This window comes from Aquila chrysaetos, chromosome Z (genome assembly GCF_900496995.4).
Source record: "Aquila chrysaetos chrysaetos chromosome Z, bAquChr1.4, whole genome shotgun sequence".
In the NCBI taxonomy this organism is placed as follows: Eukaryota; Metazoa; Chordata; class Aves; order Accipitriformes; family Accipitridae; genus Aquila; species Aquila chrysaetos.
The window spans coordinates 31,198,699-31,222,447 of record NC_044030.1 but is presented as its reverse complement, the minus strand read 5'-3'; the positions used below and the strand labels follow the sequence as shown (position 1 = coordinate 31,222,447).

General features: G+C 44.6%; 1 protein-coding gene across 7 annotated transcripts in view; it reads left to right on the top strand.

Annotated features, from left to right (window-relative positions):
• Window positions 1-23,749, top strand: part of TRABD2A (TraB domain containing 2A) — a 92,796-nt gene that overhangs the window by 32,842 nt on the left and 36,205 nt on the right. For 6 of the 7 annotated variants that reach the window (XM_030005607.1, XM_030005604.1, XM_030005608.1 and 3 more), the window contains exons 3-4: window positions 19,210-19,356; window positions 21,540-21,714. In XM_030005607.1, coding sequence (XP_029861467.1) covers window positions 19,210-19,356; window positions 21,540-21,714 — 322 coding nt within the window. The remainder of the gene's footprint in view (window positions 1-19,209; window positions 19,357-21,539; window positions 21,715-23,749) is intronic. The other variant, XM_030005606.1, reaches the window with a different exon arrangement.

Below are 23,749 nucleotides of genomic sequence, written 5' to 3'. Positions count from 1 at the left end.
ACTTCGACTTAGCTGAAAATCCTTTTGGTAGTTCCAGAATGATTTATTTTTAATTTGTTATCCCATTATATTTGTTTGTAAAAGTTAAATTTTCTTATAGAGGTACTGACTCCCAATGATTTGAATTGGGCTGAAAGAGACGCAGGATTTTTGAAATGCAGTCTCTTTATATACAGAAACTTAATCATAGATTGACTTTGGAGAACCAGTTTTGAAAAATCTCACTATGACTTTCAGAAAGCTGGCTGGATATGCCTTGTGCTGACTTCCTGGGCTTGTTCTGCAGCTCTAATAGCTTTGATTTCCTTTGGTGGAGCATTTCCGAGAGCACCTGTTTGCTTGCTGTCTTGGCAGTTGTTAAAAGATGCAGCTGTTGTATGCAAATTTCTTCTGGGCTTTCAAATCATTGGTTGTGTAAGGCAGTAGGGAAAGTCTGGAAGTGTCTACCTGTGAATTGCTCTGAAAGTCAGTACTGAGGAAGGCAATGCGAAGTTTATCGTCTACACTGAAAGAAGGCTAGTGGATATATCTGAAAGTTGCAAGCAATTTTGGGGAGAATTTGAGGTCTGTGTAAATGCTATGGCACAGAATCCTTTTCTGTCTGCTTTTTTCTCCCATAATAATGTGATTTCTATGATTCAGGGAAAGGTAAGAGTGGCTGGTGCCATTCCAGTCAAGGGAAGCACGCACACATGGTAAGACTAGGCATGCCTACCAAATCCCATCTGCCACCAAGATTTAAACTTGGCTTTTGCTTCTGCTCTGCAGCCTCTCCTGCCAGTCCTCTCCAGCAAGATCCTTTCCTCCTGCAGCCTGCTGATTGCTGCTGGCAGTGTCAAGCTTCTGGCTACCGAGCTTCTTGCATGTGGGAGCTGGCTTTGTGGCAGCATGGCAAAATGTGGGCAAATTGCTGGTTACCGTTATTCCTTGTGATGTTCAACCTGCTGCCCAGGTTCCATGCAGCGTGGCAACACTGGCATCTAGGTGCTTGCATGGTGCACACATTCTCATCTTGCTTTTTAGCTGTCTCCAAGTAAAAACCTCAGGCAGTCTGTGCTAGGGATGCAGCTTCAGCTGCTGCTGCTGCTGCAGTTGTGGCTTTTGTGTGTGTGCATGTAAATGTAAGCTTGCTAACGTGGGTAAAGTCTTGCAGCTGCTGTTCTGCCTCAGCAGCGTTAGGACTGGCTGTTAGTGCTGGGTGCATTGCCTACCACGTCTGAGTCTCAGGGGGAAGGTGAATGTGCTATATCCACCTCTGTTGGAGCTGTCCTGTGCTGGGGAGCAGCCTGCTCCGTAACACTGCTCTGAAACGGCATTCGGACTTCCCTTGGTGGTACACGTTTGTGTTCAAGCAGAGCGTGTGGGTGCACGTGAGCATGAGTACGAGGTCAAATGTGTGAAGAGGATCAGAGAAAGACGTGGAGTTGAGGGGCAGGGCTTGGAAGAGGTGATTTATCAGGAAGGATTGGAGTACTGGGAAATAATAACTTTTCTTGTGAGACTTTTTTTTTTTTTTTTTTTTCTTCTGCCATAAAGACTTGTGGATGGTACCCATGTGTGGCAGAGACCAATGCACTTACTTGGCTGCAGTCACGCTCTCAGCAACCTTTTCTGGTTGCTGGAAATATGTTGTCAGTCTGTCTGTGCTATAGGAACAAGTTGAGTGGCCTGTGAGCTCTGTGGTTATGCACGAATGGTTTCTGTTCAGTAACTAAATTAACAGCTAATTTAACAACAATACTTGATATGTTAAGTAGGTTTATCAGTAAACTGTTTTATTTAATTAATTTAATAAAATTGAAATTGAAGGACCAATTAACTTCCTGCAGTTGGCAGTTATTAAAATTCCTGACTGAGCTGGTTTGCAGACCGCTTCTGTGGGTACTGAGCTCATATGATGTGGATGATTTTATTGTCACCAGGTGTCATGATCTGGAAAAAATGCTAACCACCACTATGTAGATAATCTCCAAGATGAAATTATTCTTTCATGTAACAAACAGAAACATTTCAGATCTTGTGGGTTTACCAATTTTTAACAAATTTACCAGAGAAAGTATGCTTCTCCATAGCCTGTCTTCTCAGAAATTAATCTTCAGGAATATTATTTTATTATTTTGGACACTGACTTTGCATACATTTATTTCCCCCATACTAGATGGCTCTTAATTAATTATTGTGCGTACAATATTCTGTTCTTTAGCCAGTGTCAGTTTCATCATACAGCAACATCTGGAACTTTTTAAATAGGGAGACACAAATATACAAAAAACCCTAGAGATCGGAGCAACCTGTCAGTTAGTACGACTGTTGGCTTCATTTCAGTGCTCAGTTTTCCAATGCTGGAAAGATCCAATATTCAGGTATCACTTGAAACAAGAAAGTTCTGGGCAAAGTAGCTAGGTCTAGAAGATGGGGAACATTGCAGAGATAACTGGGAAAGTAAGGCAACAAACATTTTAAAAAGAGAAAATCTTCAAATATTATGTCAGTTCAAAATGGAGATGGACTCGAACAATTCAACTGATACTACTATAGAAGGAAATGCCAGTTTGAGACGCCTTGCTTGTTTTTTGTCTGCGCTTTCTAATGCGGTTTATAAGAACAGAGCTTGCTTCCTTTTTGTCTTTGATTGGCTGGACACAGGTAGTACCTAGTATTTTACTTACTGTACTGTCTGAAATGAGCCATTTTTTTGAGCATCCTTTCCTTAAAAATACAGCCTGAGGAGGATGGTAAGCGGATGATGGTTTAGGCGTTAAAGCCTGAAAAACTATCACATGTATGTTGCAACACAGAAATGTACAGTAGAAAACATTAGCAGGCCAAGTCAAGGCATCCCCTATGCATGGGGTCCTAAAGACAGGAGACAGCCTTAACTTCGTGGCTATCAGGGAAACCATTTGAGTGGCTGATAGGGAGTTACAAGGTGTGGTGGGAGCTCAGTGGCAGGAGGACTAGGTGTGCTCTGCATCCAGGCTCTGCTGAGCACACTCAGCCTTTCCTAACAGCAGTGTGTCTCTCTGGCTGCAGTTATTGTCTTCTTACCTGAAGAAGCAGTTGTTTGTAGCATGTGAGCATTTGGTTATGACAGCTAAAAAGACTTGCTGAAGCTGCAGAAACCTAATCCATCTTATTGTCCCAAGGCAGAAGTACACCAAAAAGATGCCTGGGAAATGAGGCTAATGGTGTCTTAAATCCAGTGGTAGAGACTGTACAGTGACTCTGGAGAATCCATTCCTGCTTCATTCCTTCCCATCTTAGTTTCCCCCGGTACCTAAAACACTTGCTGTTGCAAGCTGTACTGATGTCTTCTTGTCGTCCCCAAGCTGTGGACCACAACTTGATGTCCTTTTCCTTTGTTAACCACCTTTTTGTAGGCAGGGTGAACTGTGGTGACTCCTGTCTCCTTCCTCAGGCTTCTCTTTTCTGAATTGATTAAGCCAGTTTCTTCATCCTTTCCTGTAGCTCCTGTACTGAGGTAGAGAGTCAGGAGTTTGCAATCAATTTTATTACTTTCAGCTCCTTAGCCTATTACAGAAAGGCACATTCAGTTTGCAGTAGGAACCCCTATCCTTGGAAGACATCATGAATTAGCTTGCTTAAACATATTGCCTGTTTGTAAATATGAAAAGTCCATTGACTTCAGTGCCCTTTTGGTTTGGAAGCTCAAGAGATACGACAGACGTGAGGCCAAATTTGTCAGAAATGTTGCAAATGAATTGTAATTACACATTCATTCCATTAATGTAGTAAATCCCAGAAGCTTTTGCTGGGTAGGAAATACTTATTAAATAGTGTTAGGACGTTATCAAGAATAAAATGAAATGTGGAAGGATTATGATGTTTTAGTGCACTCAGCTGTACTGTTTGTGCAGTGATCCTGGACGGAGTGCTTGGATCACGGTATCTGACTTTTTGCAGTGCTGTATAGGTCACAAGCCCTGCATGACTACAGACTCCCCAAGCCATGGTACAGCCGTAGCTAGTAGCACAGGGTGGTATGTAGACTCTAGCTGAAGTCCATGTTTGGCATGTGTTGCTACATGGAAAGAGTTGCAGCAAATGTTTTGGGAGCTCTACCCTAAACAGCTGTAGCAGTGTGTCTGAGATCATGTTATTTCACATCTGCAGAGGAGGAGGAGGACCTTTGCAGTTAGAAATGTTAGGGCCAGCAGCCAGCCCATGGTCCAAGTTTCTGGTAGTTCCTGGTGAGCTGTTTCAGCAGGCTTGGTGCACCCGTCCAGTCACTCTTTGTGAAAAGGGAACCTGATGGTAGCATTTGGTCTGTTTGGGTACATCCCCCCCCCCCCCCCCCCCCCCCCCCGGCCCTGGCCTAGAGTGTGTGCTTTCTGCAAAGGCTTCTTTTGTGTGTTAGCTGTAGTGCTTGCCAACACCTTTGAAAGACAGCCCGTTCTCTATTACGGGGTTTTAAAGAGAACAGGGCTGAGGATGAAGGCCCTCATGACAAAAGCAGAGGTATTTTCTTGTGTCAGCAGTTAGGACTTTAAAAGACAGTAAAAAAACTTTACACATGCAGATGTGGGACTTCCCTTCTACTGCCCCCTCCCACCCCTCTCGAGTAGCCTGTAAATGTCTAGCTGCCATTCAAAATCATGGAAAAGTTTCAGAGGACTTTCTGGGTTTAACCAAAACAGTTATTGCTGCAGCTGATGCTTTGTTGCTTGTGTTCCCTTCCAAATGAAGGAAATTGACTGTACAGATTTGTGCTGATTTAAATCCAGCACTTTTTACTTGACTTGTTAAAGAAATTGCTTCTAGGGTGGATAAACCCATGCAGTCTAATAAGTGTGATAAGAAAATGGAGTGGGCAGAACCAAGAAGTGTTTTAAAATGGGTTTTCTGGTGGCCAGATTTTCTGAGAACTCTCCACCAGCAGGTCTGCACTGGTGCAAAGTCTCTTGTGATGCAGAGATACTCATTGCACCATTTTGCAGCAGGGGAACAAAATCTGTGGAGGTAGGAAAGGAAAATAAAAAGAGAGAAGCTCTCAAAAGGACAGCTTTGGAGTATCTGAGGATGGCAGAAAGGCTGAAGCAAGCAAATATTTTAGTGAAGACCAGTGCTGTTATGGACCGTCAGGAAAATAATAGAACTGATGTTGGTTTAGCTGTAAAGTTATTGATGAGGGGAGGGTGAGAGGATACCTGGTAAAACTAACCATTTCAAAACCAGCAGAACCACATGACACACAGCCAAGGCTTTTAAAGGAGCTAGCACAGGATACCATGAACTGCTAGCTAGCCTTTTTGAACATTCATGGAGAACAAGGGAGATCCAAGAAAACTGGACTACACAAATGTAGTAACAGCCTCTAAAAAGATAAACACATATCCTTGGAAATTGTTAACCAGAAAGTTTGAATTAAAACCATTTTGATATGTAACAAAAGATCAAACATGGCAGCATTCATACCAAACAGTGTTTTTCAGCTATTTTAAATTGAAATTGAATAGCCCTTTCTGGTGCTGGAGAATTGCAGGCCACCTTGTGCAGTGCTGTTGCAACGATTCCATCAGCAGACAAAAATATGCTAGGTTATGCTAGTGTTAATTATTTTTATTTCATGATTGCTTGGGTCTAGGTTTTTGATGATGGCTTTAAAATGTGCAGTCATTTCCATGGACCATCATCTGATGTCCTTGGATGACTGGTCTGTCTGACCAAAATTTAAAATAAACACTGAGCTGCACCAAATACATCCTTGACACAATGTACTGAGGGTTGGCCCAGTGGCTTTTGAGTATCATGAGGTCATTCAAGATAAAAGATTGTGCTGACAAAACTTTGACGGTCTCTGGAGCAGCATTATGTGATCGCTGAGTGAACTGAAAACATGGGGCTGGATTAACTGGACTGTAAGTAAAATTGCCTGTATGTTCCTTCCTAGATGCAAAATAAAGATGCTAATAAATTTTTTAAGGGCCTCGGCAGAGGAGTGAGATAGTCCCAGCAGAAGCTGGATATCTCTAGCAGACAGACTTAGAATGGAACTATGATTTGGATTGACATTTGATTATCTTTCTTGCAAAAAGAGAACTTGGGCTAAGTCCCATGACCCAGAGCTGGGGTGGCTTGTCAGTTCCCATAGCCAAGGATGGGGAATGAGGGAGTTATTTGCCAGAATGTACAGCCTTCAAGTTTTGGTTTGAAATGTTTAGGAATGTATATGCAATTTGACGTATTAGCTGTAAGCCTGGTGCATGACTCAGGTTTGCACCTCTTGACCAGTGGTGCTGCTATTTTTATGTTTGTAAACTCACACTTTCCTGGTGCGCACATTAGACAAGCAGGACACTTGTCAGGTAGCAGTGCTGTCCGCTTCATCTGAAAGGTCTACTGGAAGGGGTTGTAGAAGGAGGTTGCAGTAGAGGCTGCAAAGGATTAGGGCTCTGGGTTTGGTACTAAGCTTTGGTGCTCACCAGAGGACATACCAAGGCAGTGAGTTGTCTCCCTTGGATCTCACTCTCACCATTTATGGTTGGGTGTGGAAGCACTTCACTTCTCAGCGCTTCTTGTCAACTGGCAGAGCATCAGTACTCTCATGTTAGAAGAATCTGATGCATCACCATTGCAACTCGAATTTGATACCGAAATATTGACGCCTATTGCTGTTGAGTCTGGAAGGTACAGCTAGCCTGATTATGAAAAGCAAATGTGACAGCACTTAGCATATAAGGTCGAGCACTGAGCCTGTGACCATCAGGAATGGATCCTACCCTTCTCCTCCCCACCTTTTGGAGCAGCAAAACCTGGGAGCAGTTAACTGAGTGAGTTCTGGCTGAACTTGTCAGGTCTCCAGCCCACCAAGGGCACTTTAACTGACTCAGGGGCTTATTTGGATAGTTAAGCAATCAAGTTGAATGCCAGCAGGTCACACACAAACAAGCAGAAGAGGAAGACTAAGTCTGGAAGAGGGGGCTTGGAACAGTAAAGGAAGGGAACTTATGTAGACCTCAGGTTTGTGCAGTAGGAAGAGAGGCTTCAGCCAATGTATCAGCACCAGCTCAATGTGCTCATACAGTGCCAAATTCTATTTCTGAGTGCAAGAAGGACAGTAGAAACAATGCAGTGAGATGCTCGCAAGAGTGTTACACGTAATTTGCAGCACTGCTCAGCTGGAAGGCTATAGCTGGTTAGGACTGAATTTTTTTGACAGTAGTGTGCATGCACATGACAAAAGGCTTTAATGTCCTCTATCCTTGGAATTCATGTGTGTACCCATAGAGGTTTATAGATCTCCACTGGGCTTAGAAAGATCACAGTGGGGTTGATGTGCAAAGCCTCCAGGGGCTTCCAAAACCTCTTAGGAAACTTAAATTTCCTTTTTGCATTAATTCCAATTAAACTGCTCAGCAGTTCCTGGAGGTTTGACAGCATTTCAGTTTTTTGGGGATTTATACAAGAGTTTGAAATGCTGTTCTTGAGGGATGGTGATTTCATTCCTTGTTTTATCTGTCACAAACAGATGTTCTTCTGTGTAAGGTTCGCTAGCAAAATGTTTGTTTGATATGAATTTACTTTTCAACACCAAGTGTGTTTAACAACATAATAAATATGACATGTTCTGAACAGGAAATCTCTGTTGTCCTGGTAGGTTTGTGTTTAGTTGTGTTTAATCATGAATGGTGCAAAGCCTGGAAAAATGGCATCATTGGGAGCAACTCATGTCTGGTATTGATTGATGAGTGGTTTTGGATGGGTGTTCTTAGGGCAATGTCTAGGAAGATTCCTACACCAGCAGGGCTCTCATGGGCTTTTCTTCCAAGCTGAAATACTGCTATGTCTGGAAAAATTAGGGAAGAGGTAATACTGACATTTCTCTGTTGTCAGTGAGTTCCCTATCCTGCTCATGTGTTAGGAGGCAAAAAAACCCCAAAGATGAGCTCAAGTAAAAAAGCAAGCTAATGCCCCTGGGAAAAGAGTAGCTACTAGAAAGGAAGGGGAGATTTGGACCTAGGGTTGCTTTGAAGGGCAAATGAGCACCAATTTAGAAACAGAATCCTGATAGGGTGTGGTGGAAAAACACACCAACATAAGGATGCATTGTGTATCGTGGCATACTGGTGTGTGTAGTCTTTGAGAAGGGCTGGGTTGAGCTGCCATTGAGCTGTAACATGAGGTAGTCCAGTGGGGTCCCTCACTGTTAATGACTGTGGTAAAAGAGTGTTGCTTCCTAATTTGGGGATCACACATTGCAGGGTAGCAAATACCAGATGTCCTGTTTTAAGGAGGCAACTTTGTCTTAAGAATTGTTTCTAGTTAGAAAGGTTAAAGATGAAGACTGATCAGAAATACCAACAGGGCAGCATTTTTCCCAAGATGATAAAATGAGGAATTTGTAGGAGTTCATGAATATAAGAGATTGTTTCTTCTGTCTGTTTGATTTTGACACGAGATTCTCAATGCCCAGTTTATTTTCCTTGTATATGGGTTTGGGGATAGCATTTTAGTCCTTTCATGAATATTTAAAAAAAACCTGTAGGAGCTTTATGGGGGAGATATGTAGTGTATTTGAAGGGATGGATAGCTTCTTTTTGTTACCTGTTCTGTGTCACAATCCAGAGTGAGGTAATCACTGAACTCTTTTAATCCTTAACCCGGTGTCACAACACTGCATAGACACATGGCTTGTGGAGCTGCATCTCAGATTTTGACTGAAGAGACATGAGCATAAGGAGTTCCAGTAGATGTTGCTTGACATAGAGAAGATGCACATTAGTAACAACGTGTAAATGTGTAATGATGCAGGAGGGAGGTGTAATCATGCATAAGGGAGGCATCCTGCTGCAGATATTTGAGGTGGATAGTAGAAATGTAGCTTAACCCAAGACCTTGTATATGGTGTGCTCTCATTCAAGCTTAAGTTTTCAGACTAGGCTTTTTGGAGTGCAAGCCTCATGCCTGTGCTTTACAGGCCTTCTAGAGGGTTTGTTGTCCAAAAAATGGAACTAAATTACTCGGGAGTCCCTGGGAAAGATCCCATTAGTCTTAAAGTACAGCTTAGCAGAATTTACCTTCGTTGGGAGGACGAAGAGTTCAGCCACTTGAATTTTATAGCCCTGGTTACCTGCTTATTGTTTTGTTTCTGTCACAGTTTTAGCAGATACTCACGAAGCAACGGCTGTTGTACAATATTGTTTGTCTGTTATTTCCAAAACTGGATTTGGAGAATGGTGAGTCACATCCCATTATGCCTTTAAAATTTTTTGCACAATTCTGAGTGCACCAGAGCTTTTTGCTTTGGTGCTGAAAGTTACAGACCTTAAGCCAATATATTGCATTTTTCCATACATGGAGTTGCTGGTTGAGTTGCTACCAGTTGCATTGCAGCTTTTCCACATAACTTCTGAAAAAGAATTGCCCTCTCTGGCCTTGGAAGGGAACACCTGGGTAGTTTTCCTAGGCTAAAGTATAACATGACCATGAAATAAATATTGCCATGCTTTGTTCTTGTTTTACTACCACATTTCATCACACCCCAGAGCCTTCCTGCTTATCTTAGGCCTTTTTAATGTTAACAGTGAGACTTTTGTAAACCTGGTGACTTTGTGAAAATGATGAGCTCTTGGCAGATACCTCCGCTTTCTCAGGGGTCCTTGAGCAAATGTTTATCCAGGACACTTACTGTGACAGTGAGTGTGTGTGACCATGTGCTGGAACTGCTGTGGGGAAGGTGACCTGCCCTGGCCATTAACAAAATGATTTGACTATCTAGGGCTCAAAAGCGCTAAAGGTGACCAGGTTAGCTCATTGTTGGGACTGCTGTCTACCCTGTTCACTGAGGTGATTAAGAAATCTCTGTTCAGTTGGTCTGAAGGGTATGAGTTCAGAGGTACTCCATGGCTTTCTTGCCTGACAAAATCTTCAGCTAATTTTTCTGTTACGCTTTTTGTTCCAATCTGTTCCAAGTGGCAGTGTTGGTAGATGCCTATTACAAAGCTACTGCAATCCAATTTGAGCTAGCATCCTTCTGACTTCATATTTTGATGGACTGCAGTTACTTTTTGGTGATTTTAATACCTTTTTAAAAAATGTAGTCAGCAGGGTAAGGAAAATAATAAAGGCCTGTTGTACAGCGGCTCAGTCTTGGGGTTAGCAGGGGAAATAAGAATCCTTTCTTCTGGCTCTGGATGCATTGAAACTGGCACAGAAGTCCATGAGTTACAATATTCCATACTTTCAAAGCAATAGCTTACCTGATCTGTGAGATTTCTTGCAAAGCAGTTGAACTTAGACATTCACTTAAAATTCCTGAGGGGTCCTTGTTGGCATGCAGCAATCCCTTTCAAGAACAAAACTGAAAGAGGAAAACAAAATAAAACAAAAAACCCAGACACTTTTTAACAATAAACAGCCTATCTTTCAGAAGTGCCAAACGCCCAGCAGTTTCCTGATTGCATTGGCAGCAGGTGGGTTTTCATGGGTCTGAAAATCAGAGTATTTCAGATTTTTCCACAAAGGCAGCTTGGTGTGTTGGCTAAAGTAGGACATGACCAGTGGTCCCAATGTGGACAGCCTGGGAGGTGAGGGGAGGTGCTGTCTGGCAGTGGAGCCAGCTGGCTCATTCCAAGAACATCCTCTCAGGAGGTTTGCATAGAACAGCTGGTGGCTTGTAAATTCTCACACTACCTTGGGATACACTAATTTTTCTGTGTGGCTGAGCTCACAGTTACTGTGAACAGCACAGATTTAGGCCTGTGTTTCACTATGTGAAAATTTTGTCAGCTATTTCTCTTGGAAAGCTTTTTGCACGGAGAACTTCCAGCCTCTGATCTGCCTGAAACCAGCTACGGCCCATTTCAGCAGTTCTTGTTTGAGGTTTTTCTTGGCAAGTCTACCACTAATATAAACTCTCCCTTTCACCCCTGTACCTTGAAAAGGTCATCTTGCTCTGCTGTGCTCCATTTGGAAGCCAGAAGCTTCTCTTAAAGATGCTCCAAGTTGCTTTTGACATAAACACTGGTTCAAAGTTGTTGTTCTGTTTGGAACAGCAGCCAGAGTCCTGGCCAAATTGTTCTGTTGAGTGGAAAAATGTTTTATCAATGCTGAGTGTTTTATACGGAACATGCTTTCCCAGCTGGCAGAACTTCAAGAAAATCCAAAGTACCTTGTTGCATGGTTACCAGAAGGCATACGATAACTGTCTGACCTTGTTCATCACATTGCAAGGCTAGATCATTTACTCTATTAACTTTGTAGTCTTGATTTGCTCATGCTTACATGAATTATGCAAGTAATGTACATCAGTTTTACAGAAGGAGCAGGAAGCACTCAAGCCAATGAAAAGTTTCTTTTCTGAATTATTCCATTCCACCAAAAAAGGTGCACAAGAACTAGTGAGAGTTGTTTCAAACTTCAGTATTCTGCTTTTCTAAGACATGCTACTTCTAGCAATCTCCTGAACTGCTGTCAAGTTTAGTCTTAAGCTATGCATAGCCTGTGGTAGAGAGGACAAGTGAAAAAATAATCAATGCAGGCAAGAGGGGACCTGTAAGGCTTTTTCTTTCATCTAGCAGCATTCCAAGGAGCATCTGTGGTTGAGTGAAAGAAAACTGGAGGCCAAATCCCAGGTCATCAATACCAAGTTTGTTTAGTTTCAGTGATTGTGTTTTAGGAAGATAAAAAGTACTACTAAATGTTGTCCTTGAAGCTGTGGAGGTAGGTTGGGCTTTGGCTGTGTTACTAGCTTACTCCTTACAGTGGCAGACACAGTGATGTCTTCATAGTTTCTAATTTTTTTACATCATTTCTACAGTTTGGACAGCCAAATTGTTTCCTTTCTAAGAGAATTTTCCTGTACGGTTGTTTAAAAGTTTAAAAAAAAAAAAAAAAAAAAAAAAGCCGTTTGCTTTGGTAACCTCATTATTTTAGTTTTGCTTCCACTAAATTTAATAAGAGTATCCAGTGGAAAAGAATGAAGAGGAGGTGGACTAAAGCAACTTATATTTTAGTAGAAGGTGGTGTTTTTCTTTTTTTTTTTTTTTAAACAAAACAAACAAAACATTAATTGCAGGTGTTGAATTTTAAAAGTATAGCCAGTTGCAGCCCAAGGAACCCTAATTACAGATTTTTTGCTTTGCAACTCTGTTATTTTAATACAATTTTGAGATGGCTGTGTTAAGTGTCTTGTAAAATAAATTATTATGCAAAAGAAAGAAACCCTTACTACTAGTATACTGGTTAGACAGTCCTGTAAATTGGAAAGTGGGCATACCTTAAGAGAAATCTGGATTGCTAGTAACTCTTTTTCATTTGGTTAACTGTTCCCAAGTCTGGTCTTGACCTGAGTTTAGGAGCTACATTGGAATGCTAATCCAAAACAAGCTGGACATCGCTAACTGAAGAAATGCTGAGTAGGAGACAAGCGGGAGTTCTAAGTGTAATGTGTTGAAAGTCCACTTTTTGCTTTGAACTTCGGTACAGGACTGTAGAAACCTGAAAATTACACAAAAGGCTAGTCCCTAGTTCTGTTTGATGAGGTAAAAATGTATCTGATGAAGGTTTGATTTGTGAAGGTTTTAAAAACAAGCTTTGCTAATGTTTACAAAATCCTTAACAAAGGTTGAATTAAAAAGTTTAATCCTTCTCTAGTAACATGCAAATGTGCATCACCAGTTCATTTCTAGCACAGAGCGAAGATTTTCCACACAAGGATGAACTTCACAAAAGCTTCAGGCATTCCTGCAGCATGAGGAAGAACCCCAGTAAGCGCTTAGATTGAGAGCTCTGAGGGATGAGGTGCAGCAGCAGGTTCATAGCCACACTATTAGCCTGCAGAAAGACAGGAGCAAGTCCCAGCGAGGTCGTGGAGGTGTCCAGCTGTGAACTGCAAGCTGACCTGTGAAATGGGAACAATCTATTCCACTCCTGGTCTTATTCCACATTAGCACCTAGTGGGGTGTTTATTTCTCCTGCTGTCAGTAGAAACATAAAAGCCTGTAAATCGGTGTAAATTAATCAGGCAAAAGGCTACATATTAATGCAGTCTGTTACAAGTAAATGAGTTGCACTTCTTCCAGCAGTGCTGTAAGCAGAGTTTGTCTGATTCAGCATTATCTACCATCCTCCTGCATCAAGAGGAGGATGATAAATTCATTCACTGCTTCAAAAGTGCCTGATAAATTATTGGAAATCCCTTGTTTTTATAGCTCCTAGTTGGAGAAGGGTTGGCTTGTGAATTCACATACAAATATTTTACATTTCCTTTTGTTTCAGTGACTTCTTGTAATGTTCGTCTCTTGTCCTCTGGGCAAATCCCTCAGGTAACCTGTCTCTAGTCATCTGAATCCAATCTTTCTCACAAAAGTGGTCCAAGTTTGGGAAGTTGCTTCCTTTTTTCTCTCCTCTTTACAAAAGCTTGTTGCAGGGGCCACAGAGAGCATCTCATCTGGTGCAACAGCCCTGAAAGTGACTTAGGCTCCACTGAAGGCTGCAGATGGTGGGTTAATTCTCCTATTGGTCTCCTCAGCACCTGCGAAAATCAGACTTCTCCTGCCTGTGTGCTCAGGCTGGTGTTTGCAGGGCTCCTCATGGCAGGTGGGTTCAGGTTTCCAGGCTCTGAGAATGCCAGTCTCAACTTTCTACCTCGAAGGCAGCTGAGGCACGGGCACCAGACATCTAAGGAGCTGCGTCACATTGGAGTGGGAATCCCGCTTTCTTCTCAGCACTTGGCCTGCTGGACCATTACCATGACAAAGGAGGATTATTGACTTTCATAGTCACGATGCCTTTGATTTGAGGCTCACTTTGATTTGGGGTAGTAGTGTTCGCTGGCCTGGAGAAGCAATGGTCTCCTCCAGGTGAAGAGCAAGGAGGGAAACATGCTTTTGAGCAGGAGGACGAAGAGGAAAAGAATTGGCTGAAGAGGCTGAATGGATGCAGTTAGTTGCTGGGAAGGGCCCAAAGCAGCCCATGATTCCTTAAGACAATTAAAAGCAAATTGTCCGGCTGAGCGATCCCAGAGCAAGGAAGATGCTCCCCCAGACTATAATTCAAGGGGCTGAATGGCCCTCAAAAACTGAGAGCTGAGAGAAAAAAAACCAGAAGATGAGGCAAATGATGGAACAGATGTGAGGGCTTTTGTTGGGAAGACTTGGAGGCTAGCGGGATGGCGATAGGCTAATTTGAGACGCATAATGCCAGGTTCCTTTCATATGCAGAATAGCTCTTTGATCCAATGTGGATGAAAGTGCTGAAAAGTGGAGAGGTTGGCAGGGGGTCTTTTGTCTTTGACAAAAAAGGCATCTGCCGGGCTCTAACCCCCTTTTCCCCACCCCCTCAGCCTAGCAGGCCACTCCAACAATGCTAGCAAAGGGGACAAGTGTCTCCTGACAGCTGAAGAAATCTCCAGGAGGAGAATGAGGCTTGCAGCAATATGTATACCAGAGAGCTTAATCGATTTTTTCCACAGTACAAAAAGGGAGAGGGTTGGGGGAAGACAGAGAGATCACAGTGGAAATAGGAGGTGGGAGGAAAAAAATCCCTTTCTAATAAACTTGTTACTTTTGTTCTCCGAATACATCTTTTCAGGAGATGCTTTGATGCTAGTATGAATACACTTAATGGAGCAGAGTAGGGTAGAGTTGCTGGGAGGGGGGGGGGGGACAGGGAGGTGTGAGGTAAGGAAGAATAGTTTTGCAAGGAGGATGAATGTGGAATAATTTCTGTGGATTCCAACATAGGAAAGATTTTGGAATTAGTAAAAGAGTGCAGTGTAAGAGATACCTGCAAGACTGATGTGTACTTTCTGTACCACCTGTTGGAGAAGCTCAGCTCAGCACAAATTCTTGATTTTGATTTCTAAGCAAAACTGAAAATTTCTCTTCAACCTTTCCTTCTTTTCTGTTATCTTCTTCACTCCATGGACTTACTAGAAACGAAAGGACTGCAGGACTGAATGGGGAGCTAGGAAGGCAAGCAGTATTAGTGCCAAGCAAATATAGCAGCTGCAGATCAACTACTGATCTGGTCCCTGCTTCTCATGCTCTGTCGACTTTCTTCAGCTTTTCACATTTGGTAAACAAGACTGGGATCCAGTCTGCAGAGTTTGATGGCTGTGGTCTTTCTTAAATATCACTTTGCACCTAGTCTTCTAATGTTTTCTTTGAGAAATAATGACAGATAAGTTATCAACCTGAGCAAGACCCACCTCAGCAAATTAAATCCTTTAAGAACAGTAGGTTCAGGAATCATCCTGCTCTTGAGATCCTGACAGTGTTTATCCATTACTATTTACTAAAGATAACCTTCTTAACAGGGCACAGCTTTAAGCAACATCTGGTACTGCAAACAGCTTTTTACCCCCACACCCCTTCTGTTTCTTCTGGGGAGTTACAGTTCCCCTAAGAACGTACAAGTGATACGGAAATGGAGAGAAGCTATCATGTTCCTTTGACAGGCTCTACACACACACCGATGCCAAATCATAATGCTGTGTAGTTGTTCAGTAGGTGTGCCATGATCCCCTTCCAGCAGATGCCACCATTCTGTTCAGACCAGCTGATGTGGAGAGTATTTTTGGCAACAGCATCTCCTGCCCTCCAGCTGTGCAAAGCCCGATAACATGAGTTACTGTAACTCATTAGAGAGTGCTAATTGTCAAGGACATTGATGCTTTTTTGATTTCTGCCCATTTGTCATATCTTGACTTTTCTTGCTCCCAGTGCTTGGGCTGTGGTTGAGAATGGTGCAAAGAGACTTGAGCTGCTGCTGCTGTTATCAAAGGAGCTGAGAAAACTTCTGTCACTCATAATGCCAAGGTGAAAGTCCCCTCTCTGGGTGGGCTTCAGGTGGTTCTTGTGTGACTTCTCTCTCAGGTGCTATGCACAGTGATAGGATGCAGGTCTAGATCCAAATCGGGAAAGGTGTTGCTCATGGGGAAGTCTGACCTGGTAGGGAACAGCCCTCTGTAGTCCGTGCCAAAAGAAAACAGCCCATGCAGTGCCATGCAAACCCACCGACTGGGCTATGGGGTCCATGGCAGCCTGCTGGATGCTCCGTCCCCAGGCAGCTGTGGTCAGGATGGGGTATAAGAGTCTCGGGCAGTGAACTTGCACGCTGTTTGTTCTTTGCAGTGAAACATGAACCACCTCATTGTGAAAGGTCTTGTGCTTCTACAGCTGGGCAGGCAAGTCCTTCAGCTGCTGCCATCCTGAGATTTCTTCACGTGTCCCGAATCAACTCTCCCACCTCCACACCAGAAAGTTATACTCTTAGCAAAGACCAGAGAGCTGCTAAAGCTGCCTCATGAGGACAGCTTTGTGTCATGCCAGCAGTGAGGTTAAAGATATGAGGGGGCAGGGGGTGAGTTGCCCGTATTTCTGTATAAATATGTGTGGTAATCCTCCATAAATGCAGGTAGTCATTGTGGTTTTAAACCATGCTCTTGAGATAGATTTATTTAGCTGTTTGCAGTTTACTGTGTGCTAGTTTCTCATGGCCAGTGGGTGGGCACAAGGAAGGAAGATGCCTGTATGGCTCGACCCTGCTGCTATGGTCCAGGCCAAAATCTGTTTGGAGGAGAGACTGAATCTGTTTCACCTGAAGCACACTGCAAGGGAGGAGGGAAGAGATGTTCATGGAGTAGAGGGTAGCATGCAGAGCAAGTGACAGCAGGAGTGCAGGCTGTGGGAGTACAGCACAGAGAAGATTTGCTTTGTTCACACATCTCACCCAGCAGGCTGGTGTTTTCTCCACAGAAGCTGGTTACCCTCTGCTGGTTTGCCTTTGGATGAAAATCAAATGGTAAAAATTGCAAAGCCTCTTTGATGTGCTTACTCTACATTGAGTCAGAGCTACCTGACCAGCTCAGGAGACCGTCGCAGGTCTTATTCCTGCTCTGTGGACAGGGACTGTCTGGTCATTGTCTCAGAGGCTGCAGAGTCTAGAAAGGGCCATATTGCTGTAATGGTAAATTGTCCAAGTGGATGCCGCTATGGTAGTCAACTTACAAAATAATCCATTCCCATGGAAGTGCTTTTGGCTGGACTGATTGTACATACAAGAATTTCCTGGCATAACCTATCAGTCCTGGCTGTAGAATTCCCACATTTTCAGCATGGATTTGGCTTGTCTCTCAGTGAATCTTGTCTGGTCATTAACATCCATTAGGGCTTCTCTGTGTCGCAAGTGAAGCCAAACAAATGGAAAACGATGGCTTTGGAGTGCAATAAACCCCAGCCTGCATGCAAACTTTTGTTCAGACATAAAGTAGTTTCAATTTATTTTTGTTCATTTTACTTCCAAATTAAACAGAGTTCCTTTGCAAGATGGCCATTGGTTAGTTTGATGTAACTGTCCTGAGTGTCTACCTGCAGGTATTCTTTTAATCCGGTGTAGTTAGTACCAACAAAGTGAATTCTTGCCCTTTTAAAAAACGTGAGATGGCAGTGAATGTTTCTATTCATGAACACCCTTCCAGAACTAATGCTAAGTTATGTGCTTTCATATTTGGTTAAATACGCAGTAGTTTGGATCCAGACAGGCAGCTCTAGCTGTAGTGGGGGCAGTGTGATTTCAAGTTTAGCGGGACTTGCACCTTTCTGCAGGAGACAGATTGGTGTGCTGGAGGACGGCAAATTGCACCTGTTTGTTCCCACATCTGCCCTGTCCTGTAATCCCAAGATTTGGTTCACATAATCTCTGTACATTAAGGGTATGCTTATTCATGTGTGAGTTTCATGGTGTTGGTGAATACCTCCAGTTCCAGAGTGCTTTTAATGGTGTTTGAGGCAAATATCCAGGAGGAGTTAATTACACCGAGGCCTCATCAGGCTGCAGAGTCACCAGAGCTTGGAAAATAACCCTCCCTGGGGTAACTTTTGAAATGTGTTTCAAGACCGCAGCAATATCTCACGGCTTACTGCCTTTAGAAATAAAAAAACCACGCTAGTAGGTAGTAGGAAGGCATGTTGCAGTTGTCTAGTCTTGCTGTGCAAACCAGCGGTAGCTCAAGTGTGCGTTCAGGAGAGATGGTAGTGTTTTACTTGCCACATGCTGACCGAGAGCTGCTGTCTGCGCAGGCGAGTAGCCAGCTCCACGCCCCACCAGTGTGCCCACTGCATCCCGTGCTCAGCCTGGGGGGTTTTTGCCCCAAGTGCTTCCTTGGCTCCCTGCCTTTCTGGGGCTTGGTGGCTGCCTGCTGCAGCTGCTGGAGCAGTGAGGGAGAGGTACAGAGGTGCTGCATTGGCTGTTTGGCTCCGGAGGCCCCTGTCAACTGTTGCTCCAAATGGCTCTCCTGTGCCTTTTAAGTGGCGGTCATCCTCATGGGGTGTTCATTGCCCCAGGCGGGAGGCAGCTGGAGCTGCAGCTCTCTCTGGGTCAGGTCCTGAGGCCGCCACCCTGGAGAGCCGTGCTGTGCTGGAGGTGGGGAAGCAGCAACACCTGGAGGACACCTCTGCTGATCCTCTCCTTTCCGGTCAAGGGAGAGGCGCCCTGGCGGTAGGAGCTGTGGCAGCCACGCTGGTTCAGCTTGAGGCGAAAGAAATGGGAGTGTTTGCATTCCCAGGTGAAGGTCGAGGAGGAGAAGAGGCATGGCAGTGGCAGCCCCTGTGCCTGCGGAGGCAGTCAGCAGGGGAGAGTGCTGGGCAGCTGCGGGGCTGCTGCCCTCAGCCTTCGCCCGCAGGGAGGGTGGCTGCCTATGTCCCGTGGCAGCTGCCATGCTTCCCTGGCCTGCTCCAGAGAGCCATTCCTGCCTGAAATAAGCTGGGTGGGTGGGAGAAGGAGACGCAAAGCAGGAGACGACAGCGTTAATGTTCTTTGTGGGTGAGGAAGAAAGGGCAAGATAAGCCGTGCTTAATTGAGGTAGGTGGCTGAGGAGCTGTGGGGATAGGAGCCCGTCAGGCCCTATGGCTCTGTGGTGGTCAGGCAAACTGTCGTCTAGGGGAGCAAGATTGCCCCTGTTTCAGTCTGCCCCTTTGTATCTTCTGTATTAATCGCATCAGGGGCAAAACCTCCTGGAGTTACGTGTGGTGAGCCGGTTCCCTATGAGCAGGCCCGTGGGACCTGAGGTGTGAGTATCTGCAGGCCTGGCAGAGGCACAGGTTGGCAACATGTGGACTGGCGTTCTTGGAGCGGGAGCAGCTTCAGAGAGCCCTTGGCAGGCGTTATATGTCTGTGACCTTCTCAAGGGGCGAGATGAGAACTCACCAGGAACTCTGTCTTTTCCTCCCTCTCCCCCTCCCTCAGGTGGTCTTTGCTTTGAATCAGACTCTCTTGCAGCAGGAGAGCCTCCGAGCAGGCAGTTTCCAGATCCCCTATACGACAGAAGACCTTATCAAGCATTACAACTGTGGGGACCTCAGCTCCATCATCTTCAACCATGACACTTCTCAAGTGAGTCTTGCCACTGCAGCCCTTTACTACGCACATGTCCCCGTAGCGCTAATCCCTGTCTCACTCACACTTGTCTCTCCTCAGGCAGGCCCTTTGCAGGTGAGGGCCAAGGGCATGTTGCTGGCTTTCTGGTGCATCCGCTTTCCTGCGCCTCCTGTCCCAGGAGTCTGCACCACCTCACCCCTGTCTTGCTGCACGCAAGCAGCAAAGGCACACCTGGCTTTCGCTTTTGGATGAGTGCCGTGTTTGCTTTAGCGTCAAAGCTCTACGACTTAATCCTTTATTTTCTTAAGGATCCTGTGGAATTACGCTAGCTTAGGTATGAGTGACCTTAGCACCAACAGAGAGCAGCAGCAGGCTCTTTTGTGCAAGTAGTGACAGAGAAATGCACTCGTGACTTGGATGCTTGTGTAAGGCTGGGCAAGTTGCAAGCTTTTTAATGTCCCCTATCACTATGATTGTGTACTGTGGTCAAGGCCCAAAGAAGAGAAATCGAGTGAAACAAAGAAAAGATAGATTTAGACTGAATGTTAAGGAAAAGAAAACCTTCTGAGGCCTCACAGACTTGGTTTATGGAGACGGTTTCCTAAGCAGCACAGTGGAATGCAATGCTCTGATCTTTAAACCACGAGAAAATGCCCAGCAGGGACCAATTTGGCCTGTTTGGGCTGTTAGATTAGCTAACCTCAGACTGAGACATCAGGCCTCTCTATTCTTGTCCGTGGGGTACTGCCTGGCAATTCATGCACATCAATGAAAACATAGGCTCTAGCGTCACAGTGCTGAACAAGTGGGTGTTGGTACCTGGGCTTTCCCTGCTGAATAACCATTTTCCTACGGCCTTTTGATATATACGGTGCAGTGCTGCAGAGCTGGGAATACTGTTGTACTAACCCTTGCTTCTCTGGCACTGAGCTTTGCGCGCGTGTTGTTACCTTCCCGTCCTGCACACCCCTCAGCCTGCACGTGCAGGCAACCTGGTCATTAACACTGCTTAGCTCTTACACAGTGCACTTCATTTGTAGATTTCAAAGGGCTTCTCAAAGGAGGCCAGCACTATAAGAGCATACAGATGCTGCATCACTATTCTGCTGAGGTGTTACAGACTGCAGACAGCTGGCATTGCTTTAAGGTCCTTGGAGAGAGCAGCTCTTGCTGAGACATGCATGTCTCTGAGGGAGCAACTGCCCTTTACTCACATGAGGAACTCCACTGCAGAGCGCTCTCCCTCACAACAGAGCTGAGTAGTAATAGTCTGCAACACTGTCAGCTTATGTTTTTAAGCAGAACTTCTCTGTAAATTGTATTTGACCCCATACTTGCCCAGTAGATGACCCACTGTGGGCTAAGAACACTTTGGAAACAGTCGGTAATAGTTTCTGAGTGGTTCCAGAGCCTCTTCAGCTGCTGCAGCCTTGCAAGGGAAAGCACCTGGTGTAGTGGCTCTGCTCCCCAGAAGCCACTGCTTGTAGGCCCTTTCCTTAGCAGTCCCCATAGCTGCAATGCCCAAAGCTGCTTGTCAGGAAGCCAGGATGGCTGCAACTCCAGACCCATGTTTCCCTCCAGTAGCAAGAGCTCAGGGTAGTGTGCAGCCACAGCTGTCCTGGGGGCCCCGGGGGAGGAAGCCAGTATTTTAAAAGATACCTTGAGGACAGGGGAATTGGAGGTGGTAATACTTTCTTTCCTGACAAAATCTGGCCCTCTTTCTTCTGGGAAGTTTGGGGAAGTTTTTGTTAACTAGTTCAAATTGCAGTTATTCTTTGACAGCCTGAGTCAAACTCTCTTAGAAGAGTGCAGTTATCATTATAGTTATGTCACACCTATCGCAATTTAAGGAAGAGGTATGTAGCTAGAGATAGCCAGGGACAAACATTTACTTTCTTCAGCTGAGCAATCAGGATTCGGGATCTACCATGTGGCAAACTGAAACTATTTGTTGACTTTGCACCAAAAAAAAATTCAGCTGGCTGGCTTATGAATTATATGTTGAGAGGAAAGAAGCACTATGCATATTTGAAGTTTGCTGAGTAATTTTTTAGCTTTCTTTGGGTTTTGTCATACTGGATGTGCCTTGAGGGACAAGGCAATTGCCACATTCAGTGATGGAGCAAAATGCCTGTGCATGATGGCTGCCTGTAAAATAAATGCCCCTTTCATGAAGACATTTTTTTTTCCTACCTTAGGTCCCAAATTTCATTAATGCTACACTTCCAGCCCATGAACGCATTACTGCCCAAGAGATAGACAGCTACTTCCGTCAGGAGCTCATCTACAAGCGAAATGAGCGAATGGGCAGGAGGGTGAAGGACCTGCTGGAAGAGTACCCAGACAAGAGTTTCTTCTTTGCATTTGGAGCTGGTATGTGATTGAGGTGTTCTACAACCTGAACACATTCTTCCCATGGCCATTAGAAGCTTTTTACAAATGTTTGCCTCAGTACTGACTCTTCTTTAAACTTTTTACCATGGTAGGCACAGAACACAGCTTTGCCCTCATAGTTGTACCCTAGTAGGAAGACTTTTTCAGTGTATGAGACTGTTTTTCTTCAGTATGCAAAAAGCTCACAGTGTATGCATTGATTGCAATATTTATTAGTTACAGACTTATTTGTTATATGCATAGCCAAAGATACTGAACCAACTACAGTGCATACAAAAGGAACAGTTCTTAGACATACGTGTTTATGGTGTGGCCAACCAAGACAGAAAGATAGGAGAAATAGGGAGCTGAGATGAAACATAGCAAGTCACAGGTTGCACCAGTGCTTGAATAAACCTTTCAAGAATGCATCCAAAAGAATAATATGCCAAATTGTGTGAATCTAAGGGGTTCAATAAATGCAAAGGGAGGGGAAGGCATACTTTCACCTTTCTGTTCCGGCTGCAGCTCCTTCCCTCTTTCACTGTGCTTCCACAACTACTAGGAAATTGTGTCTGCCACTATTTTAGAGCAGAGTATTGGGCCCAGCTGGGGAAAACCTACTCCTTTTTCTGCCCCTTAGTAGCCAGCAGGCATCTATAGGCACATCAAGCAGCTCATCAAACTCAGTGAGGTTAACACCCACACTTCAGACTAGAGCTGGATCAAGGGTGTAAACAGGATTGGTTTGCCATGACTCCCATCCTTTGTTCTAGCTCCAGGGAAAGGAATAAGTGAGGATAGGTGTTTGAAAAGACAGGTGTTGATTCCCAGAGAAGTATTGCATCCCCACCACCATAAACCATATGGGCCTTGGGAAGGGGGAGAGCTGAAACTGGTGTCAGGATCCATGTGATGTTTTCCAGTCTCAGTGGTTACTGCTTTAGTGATGATGGAAGATCTAGTCAAGGCAAGGAACATATTTACTTAAACACTCTAAAAGCATTGGTATTCGAAGTCTGTGAGAATCTCCTCACTTGCAGCAGGGAGTTGTGGTTACAAACTTATCATAACAAGGGTCCTGTGTGTGAGGGCAGAAAGGTAATGAAAGGTGGCTGATAATGTCTGTTCAGGCATGCGTGAAGATTGTAATGTGTTATGTTCCTGCAGTATCACTGCTCTGTGCAACTCCCTGTCATGAAGGACAGTGAAGCCAGTGTAGGTTATGTAGATATTGGTCATGTCTGTCTGTCTCTAAGCTAAGATCAGGGCTTTGCTGTACTCCACTGCTGTTGTTGTTCTGATCACCCTTGTCGCTGCCGGACTGATGTTCCTGACCAGTGCGTATGTCAGCCCTCAGTGCCAGCTGCGTCAATTGCAGGTAGCTAGTCTTCTGTCAGGAGGCTAGTCACAGATGTTGGGGCTCCAGTAACTGGGTCACAACTGAGTGATGAGCAGCCCACGCAAATGGATAGATGCAGGTGCAAGTGTCACTTTGAGTCTGCCCTGTCCCAGGAGCAGCATCCTTTGAGAGAGGAGAGCCTCTTCCCCTCCTTGCGCATGCACCCTGCATCCCATTGGACAGCTGCATTGGACAAATCACATGTGTTCAAAATGCTTTTGTGTCATTTGTCTCCCCTGCCATCAATTTCCTTCTCTTCCCACTTTTCTGCCCCAGACTGTCTTCATTGTCATTAGTGTGCACAGCTCTGTCCCAGAGCCCAGAAACACTGCAGGAGCAGGACAGATCCCTGCCCTTCACAATCTCTCTTGTTCTCAACCTTCATGACAGTACTGAAATCCTTCCCAGGTTTTCTGGATTCTTGCTTTCCTCCTTCTTATTATTTTCTTTTTCCCAGTTGCCCCCTTCTTTGTCTCCTGATTGCCTCTTCCAGTAGAGCAGAGTCAGGATTCACCCAACACTGTTACACTGCAGAATTGCCTGGAGCCTTGGGCCTGTATGAATACCCTTGATCTGTGGCTTATGTGCACATGGCTTGATCTCCAAGCATGAGGCGTGCTCTTCTCGTGCTTT